Source organism: Aegilops tauschii, chromosome 1 (genome assembly GCF_002575655.3).
Source record: "Aegilops tauschii subsp. strangulata cultivar AL8/78 chromosome 1, Aet v6.0, whole genome shotgun sequence".
NCBI lineage: Eukaryota > Viridiplantae > Streptophyta > Magnoliopsida > Poales > Poaceae > Aegilops > Aegilops tauschii.
Window position 1 is genome coordinate 308,425,881 of NC_053035.3, and position 23,537 is coordinate 308,449,417.

The following is a 23,537-nucleotide window of genomic DNA, read 5'->3' on the forward strand; positions in this document are numbered from 1 at the left end:
TAGCAATATTAGGTTCAACTTTAACTTGCTCAGGAGGTGTATAGGTTCTAGTGTTACTTTTACGAACCACAGTTGAAGCTTTAGCATGATCCTTTATCCTAACAGGAAAAGGTGGTTTCTCAACATAAGCAGTAGGAACAACATGATCGTTATAAGTGATAGTCTTTTCTTCAACTTTAATAGGTTCAACTACTTTTACTTCTATGGGAGTATGATATTTAAACCATTTCTCCTTAGGGATATCAACATGAGCAGCAAAAGATTCACAAAAAGAAGCTACTATCTCAGAGTCAAGTCCATATTTAGTGCTAAATTTACGGAAAACATCGGTATCCATAAAAGATTTAACACAATCAAACTTAGGTGTTATACCTGACTCCTTACCTTCGTCGAGATCCCAATCTTCAGAGTTGCGTTTAATTCTTTCCAATAAATCCCATTTGAATTCAATAGTCTTCATCATAAAAGAACCAGTACAAGAAGTATCAAGCATTGTGCGATTGTTGTCAGAAAGCCGAGAATAAAAATTCTGAATAATCATTTATCTTGAGAGCTCATGATTGGGGCATGAATATAACATTGACTTAATCCTCCCCCAAGCTTGAGCGATGCTTTCTCCTTCGCGAGGCCAAAAATTATATATATAATTACGATCACGATGAACAAGATGCATAGGATAAAATTTCTGATGAAATTCCAATTTCAATCGCTTATAGTCCCATGATCCCATATCATCACATAACCTGTACCATGTCAATGCATCTCCCTTCAAAGATAAAGGGAAGACCTTCTTCTTAATAACATCATCGGGCATACCTGCAAGCTTAAATAATCCACATACTTCATCCACATAGATTAAGTGTAAATCGGGATGCAATGTTTCATCTCCTGCAAAAGGATTATCTAGCAGTTTCTCTATCATACCCGAAGGAATTTCAAAGTAAACATTTTCATTTTCAGTAGGTTCAGTAGGTTGAGGAGCAGCTCTTTGCTCTACTGGTCGAGGTGAAGATACCCCGAACAAGCCCCTCAGAGGATTACTTTCCATAGTAACAAGTGACAGTAAATTTCAGCACACTATATAAACTTTCCCTTACCAAATTCCACCTACCAAAGGCGCTTCACTCCCCGGCAACGGCGCCAGAAAAGAGTCTTGATGACCCACAAGTATAGGGGATCTAACGTAGTCCTTTCGATAAGTAAGAGTGTCGAACCCAACGAGGAGCAGAAGGAAATGATAAGCGGTTTTCAGCAAGGTATTCTCTGCAAGCACTGAAATTATAGGTAACAGATAGTTTTATGATAAGGTAATTTGTAACGAGCAACAAGTAACAAAAGTAAATAAAGTGCAGCAAGGTGGCCCAATCCTTTTTGTAGCAAAGGATAAGCCTGGACAAACTCTTATATAGAGAAAAGCGCTCCCGAGGACACATGGGAATTATCGTCAAGCTAGTTTTCATCACGTTCATATGATTCGCGTTCGGTACTTTGATAATTTGATATGTGGGTGGACCGGTGCTTGGGTGCTGTCCTTACTTGGACAAGCATCCCACTGATGATTAACTCCTATTGCAAGCATCCGCAACTACAAAAGAAGTATTAAGGTAAACCTAACCATAGCATGAAACATATGGATCCAAATCATCCCCTTACGAAGCAACACATAAACTAGGGTTTAAGCTTCTGTCACTCTAGCAACCCATCATCTACTTATTACTTCCCAATGCCTTCCTCTAGGCCCAAACAATGGTGAAGTGTCATGTAGTCGACGTTCACATGACACCACTAGAGGAGAGACAACATACATCTCATCAAAATATCGAACGAATACCAAATTCACATGACTACCAATAGCAAGACTTCTCCCATGTCCTCAGGAACAAACGTAACTACTCACAAAGCATAATCATGTTCATAATCAGAGGAGTATTAATATGCATATAGGATCTGAACATATGATCTTCCACCAAATAAACCAACTAGCATCAACTACAAGGAGTAATCAACACTACTAGCAACCTACAAGTACTAATCTCAGACTTAGAGACAAGAATTGGATACAAGAGATGAACTAGGGTTTGAGAGGAGATGGTGATGGTGAAGATGTTGATGGAGATTGACCCCCTCTCGATGAGAGGATCGTTGGTGATGACGATGGCGATGATTTCCCCCTCCCGGAGCGAAGTGTCCCCGACAGAACAGCTCTACCGAAGCCCTAGATTGGTTCCGCCAAGGTTTCGCCTCATGGCGGCGGGGTCTCGTCCCGAAAGCTTGCTTCTGATTTTTCTTTGGACGAAAGACTTCATATAGCAGAAGATGGGCACCGGAGGGCCACCAGGGGGGCCACGAGGCAGGGGGGCGCGCCCCACACTCATGCTCAGGGTGTGGGTCCCCTCTAGTATTTTCTTCGCTCAATATTTTTTATTATTTCCAAAAATTACTTCCGTGGAGTTTCAGGACTTTTGGAATTGTGCAGAATAGGTCTCTAATATTTGCTCCTTTTCCAGCCCAGAATTCCAGCTGTCGGCATTCTCCCTCTTCATGTAAACCTTGTAAAATAAGAGAGAATAGGCATAAGTATTGTGACATAATGTGTAATAACAGCCCATAATGCAATAAATATCGATATAAAAGCATGATGCAAAATGGACGTATCAGACCCCTACGCCTGGTTTCCATGCATACCCCGGTCTATATTGCCGCTCCGGTATTCGGAAACACTCCGCATCTTCGGGTCCAGAGGTCGAAGCGAAAAGGTCTGCCATGACAATCGTTTTACAATCCGGCTAGGGACAAATTTGTCAATTGAGGTACATAGTCACTTGGACTCAAACACTTCTTCCTCTATGCCGTCTAACAGGCTGTCTAGCTTGCAATCCTGTTGGGAAAACTTGGTGGCTATCTTTACTTGGTCATATACCAAACTAACTGGAATTTCTTGTCCATCTGACCCCCGAGGTCCGACCCGGGCCATATGATTCGGATCAAGCTTGGTGTACCGTCTTTTCACCATGGCCCAGGCCTCTCGCGCACCTTCTCGGCAGGCCGATATTTTCCATAATCGAAAGCGCCACCGAGCTCCTTTGAATAGCTTCACAAGCTCTGTTGGTGGGAATGACACCTATGGGATCACAGAGAATCCCTCCTACGGTTGACAGGGCATGGGGCTGTGGAAAGAGTGGGATTAGAAGATCAACACGGGGGAATTATCCAGGTTCGGGCCACAAGTGATGCGTAATACCCTACTCCTGCTGATTTGTGTTTATCTGGTGTTCTTGGACTAGCTACAGAGCGTGCCGGGTCCAAAAAGTCCAAATCCTCTCTCAGTACTCCGCGGGCCTCCTTTTATAGTCAAAGGGGCTGCCACAGTGGCACACAGGAGGTGTAAAGTTGTACAGTGTACAAGCTTATCGCCTGACATCACAGGACAAAACGCATTCAATGCGCTACTTAGGTGCCCTCTTGCTTTATTGGGGATGGCAACGGAGCCCGTCCCGTCCGTCGCCGCTTCGCCTTGCTCCGACATGCGTCCAGGCCAATGAGGCATGCAGCGCCATGTAGGCTGGCAGGCTGCTGAGCTGGTGTGGTGGCAGGGACTTCTCAAAGATCTGCATGCCACCACGCAGGTGCTTGACTAGTTGGCTTAGGAGCCACGTACCGCCACATGGGTACTTGCTTAGTTGGTGGGTCGGCCGCTGAGCTGGGGCGGCGACGGGGCGGCAAGGCTTGCCGCGGTCTTACTGATATTCCCGGCAAGGGTCTTGCCGGGGCCTTGCGGGCGCCCTCGACAAGAGTCTTGCCAGGGCCTCGTGGGTATCTTCGGCAGGAGCCTTGCCGGGGCCTCGTGGGCATCCTCGGCAAGGAGCCTCGCAGTTGTCTTGTCTTCGGGTTCTCATCTAGGCCTCGCGGGCCCTTTGTCTTCACAAAGATTTGCATGCCATCATGCAGGCGCCTCCCGAGCCTTGGTTCCAATGTTGTCAATGGTGTTGGAACTCTCAGGCTCAAGGGTGGTGGCCTTGCTAGTGTTGGGTAAGTTGCCCCAGCAAGGCTCTTGCCGAGGCTGTGTGGACCGCCCCGGCAAGGGTCTTGCCGGGGGAATCCCATCTTGCTGGCTCTTCCTTCTACGCCCCTGGTTGGGGTGCTGCTCTGGTGGTCTTGTACTTTCGCTTCCTTCCTCTGCCCCGCTAAGAGGGGCCATAGGTGCGGCTCTAACTACCCGTGCACAAGTAAAGGGGTACAAAGAGGGCCCCTACTTTTGTACACCGACAGGAACCCCCGGGTCTAGGCCACACATAAGCGCGATGCGTTGTTGGGTAGGCCCAAAATGGTGCGCGGGCATGCGTGGCAGAGTTTTACCGTAGTAACTCCCTCGCCAGTTGCGCTTCCTCGCGACCCGCGTTGAATGCGTGACGTGGGGGTCATGCATGGAGCGGTTTCTACACGCGCGCGTCACATCGTGGTAAATGGTAAAGAGGCGGACCGCGCCTTCCCCATAAAAAGGGAAAACCGCAGGCGCGCTGCTCATTTACCCTCTGCGTCTTTTCCAATCTCGGAACCTCCGTTCCCCTTTTTTTTTTCCTCAAGCGAAAAATCGAAGCTCTCGCCTCTGCTCGCCGCCGCCGCGCCCCATTGCTCTCGATCCCTCACCTCTTTCTCAGCTGCCATGGCACCCAAAACCAGCAAGGGCAAGGGAGTGGCCAAGGACGCCGGGGAGAAGGATGTGCCGGAGAGCGAGGCAGCGCTTCGGACGCAGCACACCTACTTCCCTTCGTCGGCCGACGCGGTCCATCTCAGGGACTACTTCTTGCCCCTGTGGGGGAGGAAGACGACGGGGCACCCTGCCACGCGCATCGTCCCTGCCGATTTCACCAAGGCTGGCCCAAATCGGTACCCCTTCTTCGTCGACTTCTTCTCTTGCGGGCTCTACCCCCCTTTCTCTGATTTCTTCAATGATGTCATGCACACGTACGGCTTCCATCTTCTGATCTTACGCCGAATGTTGTGGCGTGCATGGCCTTCTTCGCCCATCTCTGCGAGGGCTTCGTCGGAGTGCTCCCTAGCACGGCGCTCTTCCGCCACTACTTCTACCCCCGCATCTAGCCAGGGGCGCCATCTCCGGCTGCGTCACCTGGATCCCGAGGACTCAGGGGAAGGGTACGTACCCGGAGGGCGCCCAGAAGGAGAGGTGGGAGGAGTGGCGGAGCCGGTGGTGCTGGATTGAGGAGAATGATCCACCGGAGTTCTGCCGGGTTCGCCAGAGTCCGCCGGTCCACCGCAGGGACTGGAGCGACCTCGACGCCAACGACAAGAAGCTCTCAGTCGCCACCACCAGGATTCATCGCCTTGCCGAGGCCAGGCTCACCCTTGAGATGATTGGGGCCAATTTCATCCGCCGCCGAATCGCCCCTCTGCATAACAAGGGGAGGTCGGCCTGGGATTACACGAACGTGGCTGATGTCATGAGGCTCCGCCCCGGGTTGAAGCACAACTTCACGGTGATGGGGCACACCCATTTCTGCTAGAGGCTCTTCCAACTTGATGTGGGCGGCGACGACAGGGCTGAGAGGACCCGCAAGGCCGCCAAGGGGCCTCTGTTTGGGTTGCCGACGGGGGTTGTCCCACTGAGCAACAATTCTTGCCGGACCGAGATCATCTCCATGCTGCCAAACTTCAACGCGCACGGCCTTGACCCAAGCTAGGCCGAGCCGGAAGTGGAGCGGGTGCAAGAGTTCTTCGACAATTTGTCGGAGAGGTACGTCCGCGATGAGCCATTGCTCATCAAGGACACCACCAAGTAGGATTCGGACTACATCGCTGCCAGGGCAGCGGAAGCAGCGCTTACCCGCGACGCCGGCAGCGTCGGCGCCATGGAGGACGAGGCTGACACGGCTGCTGAGGAGAAGGAACTCGCCCAGTGGGCGGAGTCTGCCAGGGAGGCCAGCGGCACCGGTGCCGGGGCCTCCTTATTGAAGACGTGGGCGACGAGTCGTCCGAAGAGGAGGCTGAAGCAGACGACCCTCCGGCCGCGGGGAAGAACCGCGTCCTGTGGCGGGCCAGCTCCGGTGAGCCGGTTTGGCCCGGCAGGATCGCGCAGCGGCAACCGGCTCAGGAGCATCCCGTGCGTGAGACGAGGGCGATGAAGGCCGCGGCAGCAAGGAATACGGTGAAGGCCGCGGTGGTGAAGAAGACGGAGACTGCCTCCTCCTCGTCCAAGCGGCGCCGGACCCCATCCCCATCTCCCCCTCCTTTGGACGGCACCCTGGAGGCCGAGTTCGACCTCGGGTATTTTAGCCCGAAGAGGAAGAGGAAGCCAGTGGAGAACAAGTAAGTTTTTCGCCCCCCATCATCTCCTGACCTCACTCCTGTGTTATCCTCTTTTGACTTGATGTTATTTTTACAGGGACACGGAGATGCTGGCCCAGAGGGTAGCAAAGAGGGCCAGGGCCTTGACGAGCGACAAGCCCCCGGGGGGTACTTCACGTACGTCGGTGTTGGTGGAGAGCAGTCCGGATAGCAGCCCCCGACGCAGCCCCCGCTTCAGCCCCCGGCGTGAGCTCATCACTCACTCCTTCCCTGATGAACATTGGGGTGTGAATTCTTGATGCTGACCTTGCCGGGTTTGCAGGAGGAGAACGGCAGCAGGAGCAGCCGCCGAGGGCCACTCTCAACACGCCGCTTCCCTCGACTACGCCGCCCAGAGGGGCGTCCCCGGAAAGGGCATCCGCCACCGAGTCCACGCATATGGAGGAGGAGGAGGTGAGCTTGGGTGCTGGTGGTTCTGCCCCGGCAATGAATGCTGGCAGGGAGGGCGCCACTTCTTCCCAGCGCGGTGTGGGTAAGTCGTTTGCTTCCCGTCCCTGTTCTTTTTCTTGTTCTGAGTTTTTTTATCTTGGCCTTGCTTCATTCCTTTTACTGGTTTTCAGATCCTCGCTCGATGGACCAGGATGACATCGACATCGTCATCGAGGAGGTCGCCAGGGATGCTGAGGCCGAGGCCACCAAGGTTGCGGCCGAGGAGGCCGCCAAGTCCGCTGCTCAGGAGGCCGCCAAGGGGCCTACCGGGGAGACCAGTGAGACCGCTGCTGGGGAAGCCGGCAAGGGGCCTGCCGGGGAGTCCGGCAAGGCTGCCACCGAGGAGCCCGCCAAGGAGCCCGCCGAGGAGGAGGCGGCCAACGACCAATCTTCCTCCCCTGCAGCCCCTGCCTTGGACAAGTATCTGAAGGTGGGCGACGACTTGTTCGTCCGCCTCCCCGGGACGACGGGCGGCAGAGCGCCAGCCGAGGGGGAGGTGTTCGACGACGAGACACTCGCCACCGCTGGGCTCCGGGTTGTTGATGAACCGAGCGTCGGCGGTGACGGTTCTCAAGAGGAGCAGCTTCTTTGGGCCATGAGCGTCAACTTCTAGAAGCTCCAAGTGCTCCACTGTGCCCGCCTTATCCAAGATGGTAGCGGTGGACAAGGCGGAGGCTGGTCTTGAGGAGTGCGTCACTCAGGCGCAGGCCTGGTTCTGCGAGGCTCAGGAAGAGCTGAAGGCTGCCCAGGGCGAGCTGGCTGAGCGCAAACAAGAACTCGTCCTGAAGCAGGCTGATATCGAGAAGGCTCAGGAGCTGGCGACGGAGCAGGCTGCCAAAGACGAAGCTGCCCGGCAACAACACCAGGCTCTGTTGAACTCCCAGGAGGAGGACCTTGCCGCCCGTGAGGAGGCGCTTGCTGCCACACTCCGCGGCAAGGATGATGAGATTGAAAAACTTGTCGCACAGCGGACCTAGGGGCTGGAGCAGAGTCATAAGGACGCACTCGATGCTCTGGCCCGGGTTCACGCTGGCGAGGTGGAGAAACTGGAGCTGGAGCGGGACGGGCTGAAGAAGGTGGTCTCGGAGTTGACGGAGGAGAGGGACATGGCCAACTGCTCTCTGGCGGAGGCGCAGGTCACCATTTCCAACAATGCCAAGCTGCTCTCCGAGGCCAATGACTCCATCAGCGATCTGAAGCTGAAGATGGAAGGACTGGAGGGGAAGCTTTCGGAGGCCATGGCCTGTGAGGAGATCCTGACCAAGGCCCTCGAGGAGGAGAAACTTCAGAGGAGGAACGACGTCACTAACCACAAGGACTATGTGGCCAGCATCAACCTCTCGATCAGCTGGCTCATCGACATCGCGGGGAAGCTCACCGCCAAGCTAGCCGTTATGGGCATGCCGGATGTCGGGCTCTCCCAGGAGACGACCGTAAGCTCCAACGCCAGGCTGACCCTGTTCTTCGATCGCATCCTCGACGCCCTAGAAGAGCTCCGCTCGAACCGGGCAACTTATCTGACCAACGAGGCCCGGAGGCTCTGCCGGGGTGCCCTGACCAAGGTGCTCACCAAGGTGGCGTTCTGAAACCCCACCATCAACTTCGCCGACGCGTTGGAGAGCTTGCCGGAGGAGGCGGACCTCGCGGCACTCAAGGAGCGTATCAAGCCCATCATCGACTGCGTCGACGGAGTCCAGAGGGTGGAGGGCTAGCGCCGGGACTAGGCACCCCGTTTCTCGTTGCCGCTGCGAGTGCAAGACCAAGACAATTTTATCTTAAGTTAGAACCGTAGCGATTACTTGATGTAACATAACTTTGCAGTACTTTAAGATCAAGCATGCTATCTTCCTGTTAGATCTTTCTTTGTATGTTTGCACCCTACGCTTGGTTGGATAAGGCTGCCAGCGCGTAAACCCATGCCAGGGTGCTTTGAGGACGGATCCTTAGCAGCCTGCCGGGGGGCGCTTGCTGCCAGGCAAACCACCTTGCCGCTCCCAGCGCGGTCGCTTGAACTGTCGAGCGGACTCGAGACAGAACAAGGGCGCTGCTAATAGAGGGTAGGTCACCTTGCCGTTCTCAGCGTGGCCGCTTGAACTGTTGAGCGGACTCGAAACAGAGCAAGGGCATTGCCAATAGCGGAAGGGTCCCATTGCGTGCAGGTTTCCCATACAAGGAACGAGATCCTTCGAGGAATACCAACTTATATAAATGAAATTAAACAAAAATTTGCGTGACATAGCTTTTCGTGGCCATGCAGATGGCTGTCGCGGCTGCGGACGACACTAGAGGGCGGCTGATCGACGTCGCCTTCTCCTCTCGAGCCATCCCCATGAAGACATCGGTGCGTCGGCTTCAAAACCGGATTCTCACAGCTGCGCCCCTACCTGGCGTGCCAAAGATGTCGGTGGGAACGACACCTATGGGATCACAGAGAATCCCTCCTACGGTTGACAGGGCGCGGGGCTGTGGAAAGAGCGGGATTAGAAGATCAACACAGGGGAATTATCCAGGTTCGGGCCGCAAGTGATGCGTAATACCCTACTCCTGCTGGTTTGTGTTTATCTGGTGTTCTTGGACTAGATACAGAGCGTGCCGGGTCCAAAAAGTCCGAATCCTCTCTCGGTACGCCACGGGCCTCCTTTTATAGTCAAAGGGGCTGCCACAGTGGCACACAGGAGGTGTAAATTTATACAGTGTACAAGCTTATCGTCTGACATCACAGGACAAAACGCATTCAATGCGCTACTTAGGTGTCCTCTTGCTTTATTGGGGATGGCAACGGAGCCCGTCCCGTCCGTCGCCGCTTCGCCTTACTCGACACGCGTCCAGGCCAATGAGGCATGCAGCGCCATGTAGGCTGGCAGGCTGCTGAGCTGGTGTGGTGGCAGGGTCTTCTCGAAGATCTGCATGCCACCACGCAGGCTCTTGCCGGGGCTGCGTGGACCGCCCCGACAAGGGTCTTGCCAGGGGAAGCCCATCTTGCTGCCTCGTCCTTCTGCACCCCTAGTTAGGGTGCTGCTCTGGTGGTCTTGTACTTTTGCTTCCTTCCTCTACCCCTCTAACTGCCCGTGCACAAGTAAAGGGGTACAAAGAGGGCCCCTACTTTTGTACACCGACAAGCTCCTCCATACTTCCTGGAGGGGAGGCGGATGGCCACAAAGCCTTGGCAACGCTCCGCATTGCTTGCCGAGCTTGCTCGTGCACTTGGGACAGATCTTGCAGCATTTCGCCTTGAGATCCGGACATTTCCTCTTCGGGATGGCCAGTCAGCATACCTGCAGACATAAATCTGTCAGCTCATTTCTTTGCTGAATTACACGGAGGTAAGTTCAAGAGCATACTGAATATGCCGCCTCGTAGCCTCCTATTTTCCTTTACGGCATCAGCTAGCTGGGCCCGTACATGTTTTAGGTCTTCGTCCAGCAAGGTGTTGGAATCCTGCAGCTTGTTCTTATCATCCCTGACACGTGTCAACACACGTTCGCCTACGGCCAGTTGCCTTTCGGCCTGTTGTTTACCCGCCTGCCCGACTTTCAGTTCCTCTTTCAGTTGATCTACTGATCCTGTCATCGGAAACGTAACAGTATTAACATTACTGGTACATGCTTATACTTTTTCTGGATGGAGGGGAACATTACCAGGCGGTGCCTCCTTGGACTTCTCCAGTTCGGCGGTAACAATAGCTAGCTGAGGCTGGCACTTTTCCAGCTCATGAGACAGCATGTTGTTCTTCTCTGTGAGTACCTGATTACACAATGATCCTTAAATCAGTTGTTTCAACTGTTTCAAGTCTCGGGGGCTACTGGTACATGATTATTGGATCTGTACAATGCGTACTTACCCGCATATCTTTCAAATACTGGTCGGTGGCTCTGGTAAGCCCATCTCGAGCAGCTCGGATGTACGCATCAGCCGAGCTGAAGGCGTCGAACGCCTCTTTAGCAAAACCAGGGTCGCGAAGAGTGGCCCTCCGGCGCTGATGATTCATGGCACTCTCTACTTCAGAATTCATGACGGCTACATTATCCGAATCCTCTAAAGGAGGACAATCCGGTGTTACTCCCGTGTCTAGCCCCGCCCTAGAAGCAGGGTCTAGAACCTGATTGGTGGGGGCGCGACCGACAGGCTCCTCGGACACGTTCCGGCGAACGCTCTTCCTGATAAAACACAACGGACAATGTCATGGTTCGATGTGACTGCCATAGGGCATATTTAAAGCCATACCTGTTTGAGAAAGGTTCGGCCGTGTTGTCATTTGCCTTTCTCTTCGAAGACCCGCCCGGCGTAGGCGCCACTCTCTTCTGAGACGCCTATGGTGCAATATACGCGTCGAGCGCCTCCCCTTTGGAGCACAAGGCAGTGCGGCGGGTGAGGCATAATGAGGAAGCTCCTTCGGAGGAAATATCTCCTGGCCACTTACATATGAGGTAGGAAGGAGTCCGGGATAATCGGCTGTGATGGCCACTTCTGTGCTATCATAGCTCTCCTGGTAGAAGACTCCCTCCTTGAGCTCTACGAATATGTCCGGATCTTCTTCGAATCCGGGATCGAGGTCCCGGTTATGGTCCTCCGGCTGTGCAGCGGGGCTATGGATCCCCGCGGCGACCCTCCGCCATTCCTTTGACGGACGGGTTAATGTCGGTTAAACATGACTCGGGGAGAGGATTGAATAAAGTGGTGGGATTAAAACTCACCCAGCTAGGAGGATTGTACATGGAAAATCCCTCTCGGCGCGTAAGACGGGTGAACTCCTCTTTCTCCCCTTTATACAGATCGGCCAATATTGTGACCAGGGCGGGGAGGGAATCCGGACCCTTTCGTCTGCAGCATGAGGCGTCATCTTCCCCATTGTAGTGCCACATAGGGAGCCCCCTGAATTGGAGCAGCTGAACACCTCACACTATGGAAGTTGCCATTACCTCGATTATTGATAATCCGGACTGGGCAAGTGTCCTTATCTTGCCCATTAATTGTTGGACTTCTGCGCTATCTTCCTCCTCGAGGCTCCGAGGACGCCAGTTGTGGCGTTTCCTCAACGGAGCACTGGAAAATTCGAGAAGGCCCATTCGGATTGGGTCGGGGAGAGCGATATCTTCAATACAAAACCACTCCGAGGGCCACTCTTCGGATGCCTTCTTCGGCGTGCCGGACAAGTATCTGGTCCCGGCTATGCTCCATATCTCGGCGCCGCCCACCTCGAATACGGATCCCTTTTGGGTACGAGGGATGAGGCATAAAAGTTTCCTCCATAAATCAAAGTGGGCCTCGCAGCCCAGGAATAGCTCGCAAAGAGCGACAAAACCCGCGATATGCAGGATGGAGGCCGGAGTGAGGTTGTGCAGTTGGAGACTGTAGTACTCCAGGAGACCTCGGAGGAAAGGGTGGTTTGGAAACCCGACGCCTCTTATTAAGAAGGATATGAAGCACACTCGCTCCCCCTAGATGGATTAGGGAAATTTTCCGCCAGGGCTTCGCCTGTAAAGGAGGTTAATCCTGCCCGGACGGGGACTAGATCCGCGGGGGGAAGGAATCCCTGCGTTTGAAGCTTACTTAGCTGGTCATGGGATACTGAACATTTCTCCCAATCGCCTTTTTCAGAGCCATGGGGGCGGGAGGAAGAACTGGGAACGCTAGCCATGCTGGAATGGTTTCTCCTAGCAAGCTCTAAGGATTTTCCGCCTGGTGTGAGATGGCATCTGAGATCCAATCCACTTAAATATACGCCTTTCTTACATGGCCAGGGTGTTATGTGCAAAAATACTCTGACCTTTCGTGTTCGCTCGACACATGGAAGCCGAAGCAATGGAGGCGCAGAAGCCAAGGGGTACGATATTGAATGGAAAGTAGAGTATAACTCTTCGGATCAGACGCTTTGAAGTATTCAGAGGAAGAAACCGCATTGCAATGCTGAAGACTATCAGCACGCCGGACACATCGTCATTGAAGCCGGGTTCGGGGGCTACTGAGGGAGTCCTGGATTAAGGGGTCCTCGGGCGTCCGCCCTATGTGACGTGGGCCGGACTGATGGGCCATGAAGATACAAGATAGAAGACTTCCTCCCGTGTCCGGATGGGACTCTCCTTTGCGTGGGTGGCAAGCTTGGCGTTCGGATATGAAGATTCCTTCCTCTGTAAACCGACTCTGTACAACCCTAGGCCCCTCCGGTGTCTATATAAACCGGAGGGTTTAGTCCGTAGAGGCTATCACAATCATACAAGCTAGACATCTAGGGTTTAGCCATTACGATCTCGTGGTAGATCAACTCTTGTAATCCTCATATTAATCAAGATCAATCAAGCAGGAAGTAGGGTATTACTCCATCAAGAGGGCCCAAACCTGGGTAAACATCGTGTCCCCCGTCTCCTGTTACCATCGACCTTAGACGCACAGTTCGGGACCCCCTACCCGAGATCCGCCGGTTTTGACACCGACACCGGGCATGATCAGAAGGTTGCCGTCGCCCAGTTGCACGTGCGACATGACGTCAGGCCTTGCGAGCGTTTCTCCAGGTTTATCAACAGCTCCGACTACAGTATCACTACGGTGGACACCACCAATGATCTAAAAGTGCTCAAGGTTTCAGACTTGAAATGCCTGAATCTTGTCAACATCCAGCACCACTACAAGGTCTGGGGCAACGACAAAAACAAAGTGAACTCCCTGGTTGACCTCGCCTCGGCCATCATCGACCCCTACTACGCGAAGATGAAGGAAGAGAGCAATAAGGACAAGAACGCCTGGCACAATGTGTGGCATGAGACACTGGATGAACAACATGTCAAGTACGCGGCCATGGACACGTACACAAGCTACAAGATGTACAGGCGAATCATTGACATGAGTAACTGTCTTCTTCCTGACCCAGACGAGGGATCGAGCCACATAGCAGCGGCGGGAGCGTCACAAGAAGTAGATGACTAGACGATCGTTTCTCCTACTTTAGAATGCATGCAATTGTTTATTGAGGTGTGTGCGAATGATCTGTATAGTCACTTATGTAATTGGATGTTTATTTCAGTTATATACATATACATGTTATTCTATTGTAGACAGAGCAATTCACACGGCTTATTAGCAGCAATCGTCTGTGTTATTATTGGTCTTCGCACACATTTCTGATTACGTACCTGTTTGCCGCGTATCACACACATCTTGTTCAGTTGAACCGTTTCCATTGTGTTGCCTAATCACACACAGTTCATCCCAGTGAACCGTATGCTGTATATCGCACATGCCTTCATCTGGCTGCCCGTTTCTTTTGTTCCTCCTCATCCCAAACAGTTAATTGAGCTGAACCATATGCCCTGCATCGCACACGCAACTAAATTCTGAACCGTGTTTGATGCATCTGTCATCGCAAACGTTTTGCACCTTTTTTGACGGTTTTTTACACCACTGTTTGCGATTATGGCGTCGCACACAGTTTCGTCGAAGGGTCTCTGATCGTAGTGTTGCGTTTGGACCATCCTGCAGTAGTGATCGGAGAGGTATCTCTGGGCCCTCTCGGTAATGCACATCACTATAAGCCTTGCAAGCAATGTGACTAATGAGTTAGTTACGGGATGATGCACTACGGAACGAGTAAAGAGACTTGCCGATAACGAGATTGAACTAGGTATAAGGATACCGACGATCGAATCTCGGGCAAGTAGCATACCGATGACAAAGGGAATGACGTATGCTGTTATTGCCGTTTGACCGATAAAGATCTTCGTAGAATATGTAGGAACCAATATGAGCATCCAGGTTCCGCTATTGGTTATTGATCGGAGATGTGTCTCGGTCATGTCTACATAGTTCTCGAACCCGTAGGGTCCGCACGCTTAAACGTTCGATGACGATTTGTATTATGAGTTATGTGTTTTGATGACCGAAGATTGTTCGGAGTCCTGGATGAAATCAGGGACATGACGAGGAGTCTCGAAATAGTCGAGAGGTAAAGATTGATATATTGGACGATAGTATTCGGACACCGGAATGGTTTCGGGACGTTTCGGATATTTATCGGAGTACCGAGGGGTTACCGGAACCCCCAAGGGAAGTAATGGGCCAAGGGCCATAGGGGAGAGAGAGGGGAGCCCACAAGGGGTGGCGCCCCCCATGGGCTGTCCGAATTGGATAAGGGAAGGGGGCGCGGCCCCCTTTCCTTTCCCCCTCTCCCTCTCCTTCCCTCTTCCCCCTCCATGAGAAGGAAAAATGGGGGGGGGGGCGAATCCTAATAGGAGTGGAGTCCTAGTAGGACCCCCCTTGGTGCGCCCCCTTGGTGGCCGGCCTCCTCCTCCCCTCCTTTATATATGGGGGCAGGGGGCACCCCAAAGTACATCAGTTGTTCTCTTAGCCGTGTGTGGTGCCCCCCTCCACAGTTTACTCCTCCGGTCATAGCGTCGTAGTGCTTAGGCGAAGTCCTGCGCGGATCACATCACCATCACCGTCGCCACGCCGTCGTGCTGATGAAACTCTCCCTCGACCCTCTGCTGGATCAAGAGTTCGAGGGACTTCATCGAGTTGAACGTGTGCTGAACTCGGAGGTGTCGTACGTTCGGTACTAGATCGGTTGGATCGTGAAGACGTTCGACTACATCAACCGTGTTAACCTAACGCTTCCGCTTTCGGTCTACGAGGGTACGTGGACACACTCTCCCCCTCTCGTTGCTATGCATCTCCTAGATAGATCTTGCGTGATAGTTGGAATTTTTTTGAAATTGCATGCTACGTTCCCCAACAGAATTCTGGACCTGAAAAAGCTACGTCAGGCCACCTATCCTGCACAACTCCAAATGAGCTAAAACTTCATGGAGATTTTGTATGGAATATATAAGAATTATTGGATCAAATAACTGCCAGAGGGCGCCCACCAGGTGGGCACAACCCACCTGGCCGCACCAGGGCCCTCAGGCGCGCCTTGGTGGGTTATGCCCTCCTCGGCCCACCTCTGGTGCCCATCTTCTGGTATATAAGTCATTATGACCTAGAAAAAAATAAGGAGAGGACTTTCGGGATGAAGCACCGCCGTCTTGATGCGGAACTTGGGCAGGAGCACTTTTGCCCTCCGGCGGAGCGATTCCGCCGGGGGAACTTCCCTCCCGGAGGGGGAAATCATCATCGTCATCATCACCAACAACTCTCCCATCTTGGGGAGGGCAATCTCCATCAACATCTTCAACAACACCATCTCCTCTCAAACCCTAGTTCATCTCTTGTGTTCAATCTTTGTACCGAAATCTTAGATTGGTACTTCTGGGTGACTAGTAGTGTTGATTACATCTTGTAGTTGATTACTATATGGTTTATTTGGTGGGAGATTATATGTTCAGATCCATTATGTTATTTAATACCCCTCTTATCTTGAGCCTGATTGTCATTTGTGAGTAGTTACTTTTGTTCATGAGGTCGCGGGAGAAATCTTGTTGCAAGTAAACATGTGAACTTGATATGTGTTTGATATTTTGATGATATGTATGTTGTGATTCCCTTAGTGGTGTCATGTGAACGTCGACTACATGACACTTCACCTTATTATGGCCTAAGGGAATGCATCGTGGAGTGGTTATTATATGATGGGTTGCGAGAGTGACAGAAGCTTAAACCCTAGTTTATGCGCCACTTCGTAAGGGGCTGATTTGGATCCAAAAGTTTAATGCTATGGTTAGATTTTATCTTAATACTTTTCTCATAGTTGCGGATGCTTGCAAGGGGGTTAATCATAAGTAGGAAGTTTGTTCAAGTAAGAACAACACCTAAGCACCGGTCCACCCACATATCAAATCATCAAAGTAGCGAACACAAATCAAGCCAACATGATGAAAGTGACATGATGAAATTCCCGTGTACCCTCAAGAACGGTTTGCTTACTATAAGAGACCGATTTGGCCTGTCCTTTGCCACAAAAGGATTGAGCTATCTTGCTGCATACTATTTACCGTTACCGTTACTTGCTCGTTACAAATTATCTTGCTATCAAACTACTCGTTACTTATAATTTCAGTGCTTGCAGAGAATACCTTGCTGAAAACCACTTGTCATTTCCTTCTGCTCCTCGTTGGGTTCGACACTCTTACTTATCGAAAGCTCTACGATTGATCCCCTATACTTGTGGGTCATCAGTGGGTAGTAGGCTTGTTCCAAACTTGTGCCACTACTTGATGCATGCCATCTTAATCTATAAGTTCCCAAATTCGCAAGATCAAGGACGCTAGTGGTCGCACTGGTTTGAAGATTGCCCTCTCACGAAATTACTTGGACGAACCATCCATATAGCCTTTAGCATTACTCCTCCAGCTAGTATTGATGCGTTATTTGGGATGTGGCTAACTGGAGTGGAACCTGTTATTGCGACACGTATTCAGATTGGAATATGCGCACTACTTTGGGCTATATGGAACTGCAGGAATGATATGATCTTTAACAGATAAAATTCTTTAAATTTCTTGTAGGTTATCTTCAGAGCTACGTCATGGATCCGTACGTGGTCGTTACTCACTCCTTGGGACTCCAGGGAGAATTTGGTTATTGGTGCAACCAGTGGGAGATGGTAGCACGGGGTATCTTCGACCGATTTGGATGATGGTCTCATAATAGGATAGGTGTTTAGTCATCTTATCCTATCTTCCTGCCGGTTGTGGCAATGATTTGACTATGTTTCTCTTTCTCTTTTTGCTACTGGATCTCAGACTATGTTTTTGTTGGCACTTTTTAATAATATGGCCGCATGCATCTTTCGGATGCAAAGGCCGGGGTAATCCTGCTTTTAAAAAACATATATAATCAATTTAAGGTGTGTCTATTACCTAACTAGCCATATAGTCAATATAGAAACCCGGTATGTCATGGCATGCCACTTTATCTATGTGTGGATATACCGTACTGATTTAGGAAAATACTTGAAGCCGGTCGACCGGCTGAAACTCTGTCGGTCAGATCCAAGCTAGCAATGGGCCCACACACACACCACTTAAACCTTCCTTATCCCTTCTCCTGGACGGCTCCTAGCCATTCATTCCAGCGTAGTCTTTCCTTATCCCTCGTGGGTCTTCTTCCCCTGTTTCCTTCATCCGCATCTTTCTTGCTGGCGATGACCGCCGCCGATCCCGTGCGTACCCGCCTCCATCCACGCGTCAACCTCCCCCACAAATGGGTGCTACTTCGGGAGGGGAACCCACCACCGCACACAGCAAGAGAGGAAGACTTGGTCAGCGACGCGGATGAGGTGCGGTGCTGGGGACCGACCGGGGGTTTGCTTCAACCGGGGGGATGGTGGTGGACACCATGAATTTTTTGCCACATCATTTTTGCTGGAAGCGCTTCTTTTTTTGCTGGAACCTTCTTTCGATTTTGCTGAAATTGAGAGGATGGTGCTGCCGTCGCCGCCGTGATTTTTTGTTGCATCATTTTTTGCTGGAACCACTCCCGATTTTTGCTGGAACCATCTCTTGATTTTGCTGCATTAGGTGAAGATGGTGGTGGGCGGCGATGGCGGTGCCCGCCACGTTTTATATTTACTAGAACCACTTCAGATATTTGCTGGAACCCCTTTTCTATTTTGCTATAATCGAGAAGATGTTGTTGTCGCCATCATGAGTTTTGCTACAATTTGTTTTGTTTGCTGGAACCAACGTTTGATTTTGCTGGAACCATTCTGATTTTTTATGGAAACCCACCCCTCTTTTTTATTTTTGCTACTACCGGCTTTGTGTTTTGCTGGAATCAGCAACCATTTTTGTTACTACTATTTTTTTGGTTTTGTTGGGAAGCGGATTTTTGCTACCACCATCTGGGTTTTTTGTTGGAACTAGTGTCTTTTTTTGGTACCACCGGCTCGGCTGGCGAGCGACGCTGTGGCCGCATTAATGTTACAACCAGAGGGACGGCAACACTGGCGAGGACCAGTGTTTTGCGGCGGGCACCAGAGAGGGAGCATCCATGGATGCAACAGGGAGCGGGGGGAGGCAACAGGACTACTATGGGTCAACGGGGGGAGCCACGCGAGCGCGATATGCGTGAGGAGGAAGAAGGTCTCTGGGGTGAACCCTTTTTTTGCTAGATCCAACAGTCAGGTTACTGGTATCCGGCGGCAAGCGCGCGACCGACCCAAATTTGGGTCGGCACGCTGGCACCTAGTACTGGCCATTGATTTATTGTCGAGGTTTACTTTCTGCTATTTTCTGTATCATATCTTGAAGACGTCTCATGGTGCTCCTCTCCGTGCCAGAGCTCTAGGGGCAGAGCCTTGTCCATTTTGGACTCAACAACAGTGACGCTTAGAGCCGTTCTACCTCCCAAGGGCGTTATTGCGGAACTTAGGTGTTATAGGGTGTAGCGTGGCGTTGTACCAAATTATGCATATATTCTCTTTTGGTAGCATAGCCGCCTGCGTTCTGCATGATCGGATTATTCTAGGATCAGCATTATATGAAGGCTACCTCACCATCTTGATTGTTCTGACCTGTACTTTGTTCGATTATTGCATTATATATAAAGCAAAGCGAAAGATTATTTCAGGAGTATGGCTGCAAACTGAGCATAACAAGTTAAGTTGGAACCTAACCCACTCAGATTTTAGTTCTATACTTGACACATGTGTCCACATTTTCTTGAATATTGCCCTATCTTTCCCGCTATGTTCACTTATGAGGAAGCGATGTCCCAGTGGACTACAACGCGCTCGTGCGGTGCCTTTATCAATTTTAAGATTTATTGGCCTAGGCTCTCAAAATTGCTCATAAAGTAAAGTGTGTGGGTGCATCTCGGAAATTCGCAGGGGCATGCACCTGTCAAGCCTTGTCCGGCCGCTGATTGCCTCGTGATTCATGAAGTAGTTGAATCCCACACGAGGGCACACTAAGTCTTAAGTTTCGGGCGTTGAAACTTATGACTTTTTATCTAAAACTACTAACTACCAAGCTTTACGACTTGAAACTTAACATTTATTTTGAAAAGTCGTCAAAATGTATTCAAAATGAATCCTATTTGAAAGCCCTCGTCGCGGGGAACGCGAATATAAAAACCAAATTTAATTTGGAATGTTTGTTCAAAAGATATAAAAGTTTGAAAATCAGAAGCCCAAATAAAAGCACGCGCGAGGACTCGGTGCCCCCGCACTTGCGTGCCCTAAATCCGCTCCCCATCCCAGGCATCCATGCGCGTAAGGGTGAGGGTACGTGTATCTAAACATATGCATTTATATTGCGTTTGTAGACGAAAACGTTTGACTGTGTGGCCACTATCCGCTTCTTCTCGAATATCACGATGAAAGCTAGTAGAATTTGTTATTCCTTTTATTTGGTCAACGTTTCCGGACATGAATTTTGTTTGCCTTCATCATTTCCTTCCTAGTGTGGCTTTCCTACATCCCTTCCCTTGTCGTAGTCGTTGATGACATGATCTGAGGCCGTCGTGGGCTCCAATGTGTACGGGTCCTTCGGAGCTCATTAGCTGTTCCGAGGTATTGTGTATCCTGTTATTTTATTTTCTGTTTTTTGTTATATTGCCGGTTGTAATGTGTGGTTTGCTCTCTATATGAAACATGACGAAAGACTTTTCCATGATAGACACAACTCAATCGCATCTGATGTTTGTAGAGCATTGATTTTTGGTCATATATGACTCGCGGAATATATACACAAATGTTTAGTATTTCCGTAAGCTTGTCATGGTCAAAAGTGACAACGTAGGATATCTGAACAAAGTGAGCAATAATAACGCGCGATATTTTATAGTGCGATCGCAGGTAGGGTGCGTCTGACCTTTGGCGCTGACGGCAATCCGCAATCCTGTCCGGGTCGACCTCTCGCTGACTGCAGATCTACAATCCGGTCTTGTATCAATCGAGCGTGATGGAACTAGCTACTGAGCTAGTTTTTGTCCGTGCTTCATGGACAATGGTGCTGCGCGCGCAGGACCCCATTAGCCATTTATCTGGCTTTGGATTATCACCCACCAGGGGATATGATATGGTACAAGAAAGAACATCTCGAACTTTTGTTTTTGAGTTGGCTGCTCTCGGTTGTTGCATTGCAAAATGTCTAGTCTGTCAAAATGTATTGTTCGAGTGGATTCTGGACATCAAAGGGCTTTTTGTTTTATGAAATAACATATGAACCTTATTCAACCGAAATAACAGATACATTGTTTACGAGGAATGGTACAATTTGATTCATAGACTCCTCAAACCAACCAACAATAGGAGAAAATCTAGCCAACCTAGCAAGCTCGTGCGCAACCTTATTTGCTTCTCCATCACAATATTCAAACCTAGATACCTGACGTCAAAGGGCTTTGTAGTAAGAGAGAGGGTGTTTGTGCTCGTTTCGCCATTGGATCGACATGTACGGTCTACCTTAGTGTAGATTTTCAGAAATAATAATATATTAGTATCAAAAAAATATTACCTTCATGGCACAATATCAAGCAAGACGTTTGGGATGCCTACGACCCACACAAGAAAGAAATAACAAGAAGAAAATCGACATAGCCAACGACTTGCAAAAGAGCAGCAATAACGTCATCAACCATCCTTGACAACACACGAGATACGAGAAAGATAACGCCAACAAGAAATAACGACGCTCAGACGCCATCGTCATGGGATCCAACCACTGCAAGTAAGATTGAGTATTTCTCATCACTTGTATCAAAGCAATCCAAGCATGGCGATAGTATATTACAAACATGACAAACCCGAATTAAGAGCATCACACCGTTCAGCATGAATGAGGAGCTATCTCAAAAAACAAAAGAATTAAGAGCATCACACAGTATAAACCAACACCCTGCAGTACACCACAGTAGCTACTACTGTAGTTAATTACACGCACACCATGCATGTACACGTATGTCTCACGAAATTGCGACGTCGCAAGGCACGCCCCGGAAGGAGTGCGCCGACGACGGCGACAAGCCGATGACCACCGGGGAGCAGACCGCCCGCATGTTGTAGTGCCTGGACTTGACGCCGCCGACCAGGAAATGGACGATCGCGGTGACGCGCACCTCCACGCCCACCTCGCCGTCGGAGCGGTCGTGCTCGAGCTCCCGCGCGGTCCAGTCGGGCACCGGCGCCGACCGCGCCACGGCGCGCACCTCGAGCCGCGTCTCGTTCCGGCTGGGCTGGTGGAAGTCGGGCACGTCGGCGACCGCCAGCTGAGGCGCCACCTCGCCCGCGCCGTAGTGCACGTAGACGGCGACCGACTTGTAGCGCATGGACACGCGCCGGTTCGGGTTGTCGGCCGCGAGGGTGAGGTAGAAGGAGGCGTTGAGCGTGGCGCCGCCGCCGCCGCCGGGCGGCGCGGTGACGTTGAAGTGCCGCACGGCGGCGCGCGCGACGCTGTACTCGATGGGCTTGGGGCGGACGACGAGCCAGAAGACGAGAACGACGAGGCCGGCGAGGAGCACGGTGACGACCAGCGCGGCCACGATGCAGCGGAGCACGGCCACCCGCCTGGCGCTCCCCGTCGTCGCCGGCATCGCGCTGCCCACCGTAGCTGCGCGCGGCGTATGTACTTGCTGCCACCGACGTAGCAGCTATTGTTGCGTCGGCGCGTGCACCGTCACCACGGCTAGTCTCGGCTATGCTTTGTATAGAGAGGGGGAGGGATCGGAGAAAGAGTGTACTGTACTTTACTGTAGTATAAGTACAGTACTGTATGATCGATCGAGTTCGCGCGATCGAGTTGCTTCTTTGGCGGGAAAAGAATCGAAGACGCAAAGCATCAAGCATGCACAGGCTGTGCCGGGTGCTTCAAAAGTCGTGCTCCATTAGCTTTCGGTTTCTTTGCCCCTTTGCTCTGGACGGAGGGATTCCATTTCCAGGTAACACTCCTCTCTGCGCACTCAAGGAATTTTCAGTGGGAGAAGCAGAGGAGAGCAGAGCAGTGCGCCCTGCTCTGGTTGAAGAAAACCTCATCCCAACGTCCATGCAAATGCTGTGATAAATTGACAGTACTCTATTGTATGGTTGTGAAGTTTGGCCAAAAATTGAAATGCACCCCTTCTAGACTCAACAGGAAATGTAATGTTTCTTTTTTTTGCGAAAAGGAAATATAATGTTTCATTTGCACACAAAAAACTTTTCCGCAAAAAATACATAAATAATTTGCACACAAAAAATATATATTTTGGCCAAGTTTGTAGAGGAAAAAACATCCACATCTTGAATAAATATACAATTTGCTTAAGACTAGGAGATTAGCGAAGCTCAGAGTAGACTAAACCCTCCAAAAGAAGACTACTAGTAGTACCTAGAGTGACAGAACACAGAACACAGGATGACACAAGTACAGTTCAGCGGTCACACCGTACAAGACCTGAAGAAAGTAACACATGCACTAGCTTAACCAAATTGGACAACACGCAGCTAATTAGCTTCTAGCTAGCCGTAGTAGTCAGCTACTAGTGGCGTGCACAAAGTGGCAGCTAGCTTAGCCATCTCCTCACCTAGTGGAGTAGCACCTAGCTTAGCCACATTCTTCCAGTTGGTTTCTGAAGTTCTGACCCAACTTTTGCACTGCGTGTGCCAAAGAGATTATCCCTTTGCTTCGTATCGTTCCGCTCGAAAATAGAGAGCAAGGAGATACTCCATTTGCTTACAGGGAGCAGTAAAGACAATATGGATTGTCCGGGTCATGACCTGTATTACCTCAGTTTTTAAATATATAAAACGCCTTGGCAGATAGTACTCCCTCTGTTCCTGAATATATGACGTTATGTTGGTTCAGTTTAAACTTTGAAAACGGCCAATATTCAGAAAC

At 50.8% G+C, this 23,537-nt stretch overlaps 1 protein-coding gene across 1 annotated transcript; it reads right to left on the reverse strand.

The window, feature by feature from the left end:
* Nucleotides 1-21,416: 21,416 nt before the first annotated feature.
* LOC109766519 (uncharacterized protein At1g08160) lies at nt 21,417-22,372 on the reverse strand. Its single transcript, XM_020325299.4, has one exon. It carries the CDS (start codon nt 22,252-22,254, stop codon nt 21,628-21,630), a length of 627 nt encoding a protein of 208 aa, XP_020180888.1. The 5' UTR covers nt 22,255-22,372; the 3' UTR covers nt 21,417-21,627.
* Nucleotides 22,373-23,537: the final 1,165 nt, after the last annotated feature.

Excerpts from the sequence above, each read along its gene's own strand:
- LOC109766519 (XM_020325299.4), bottom strand. The coding sequence starts at position 22,254 with ATGCCGGCGACGACGGGGAGCGCCAGGCGGGTGGCCGTGCTCCGCTGC.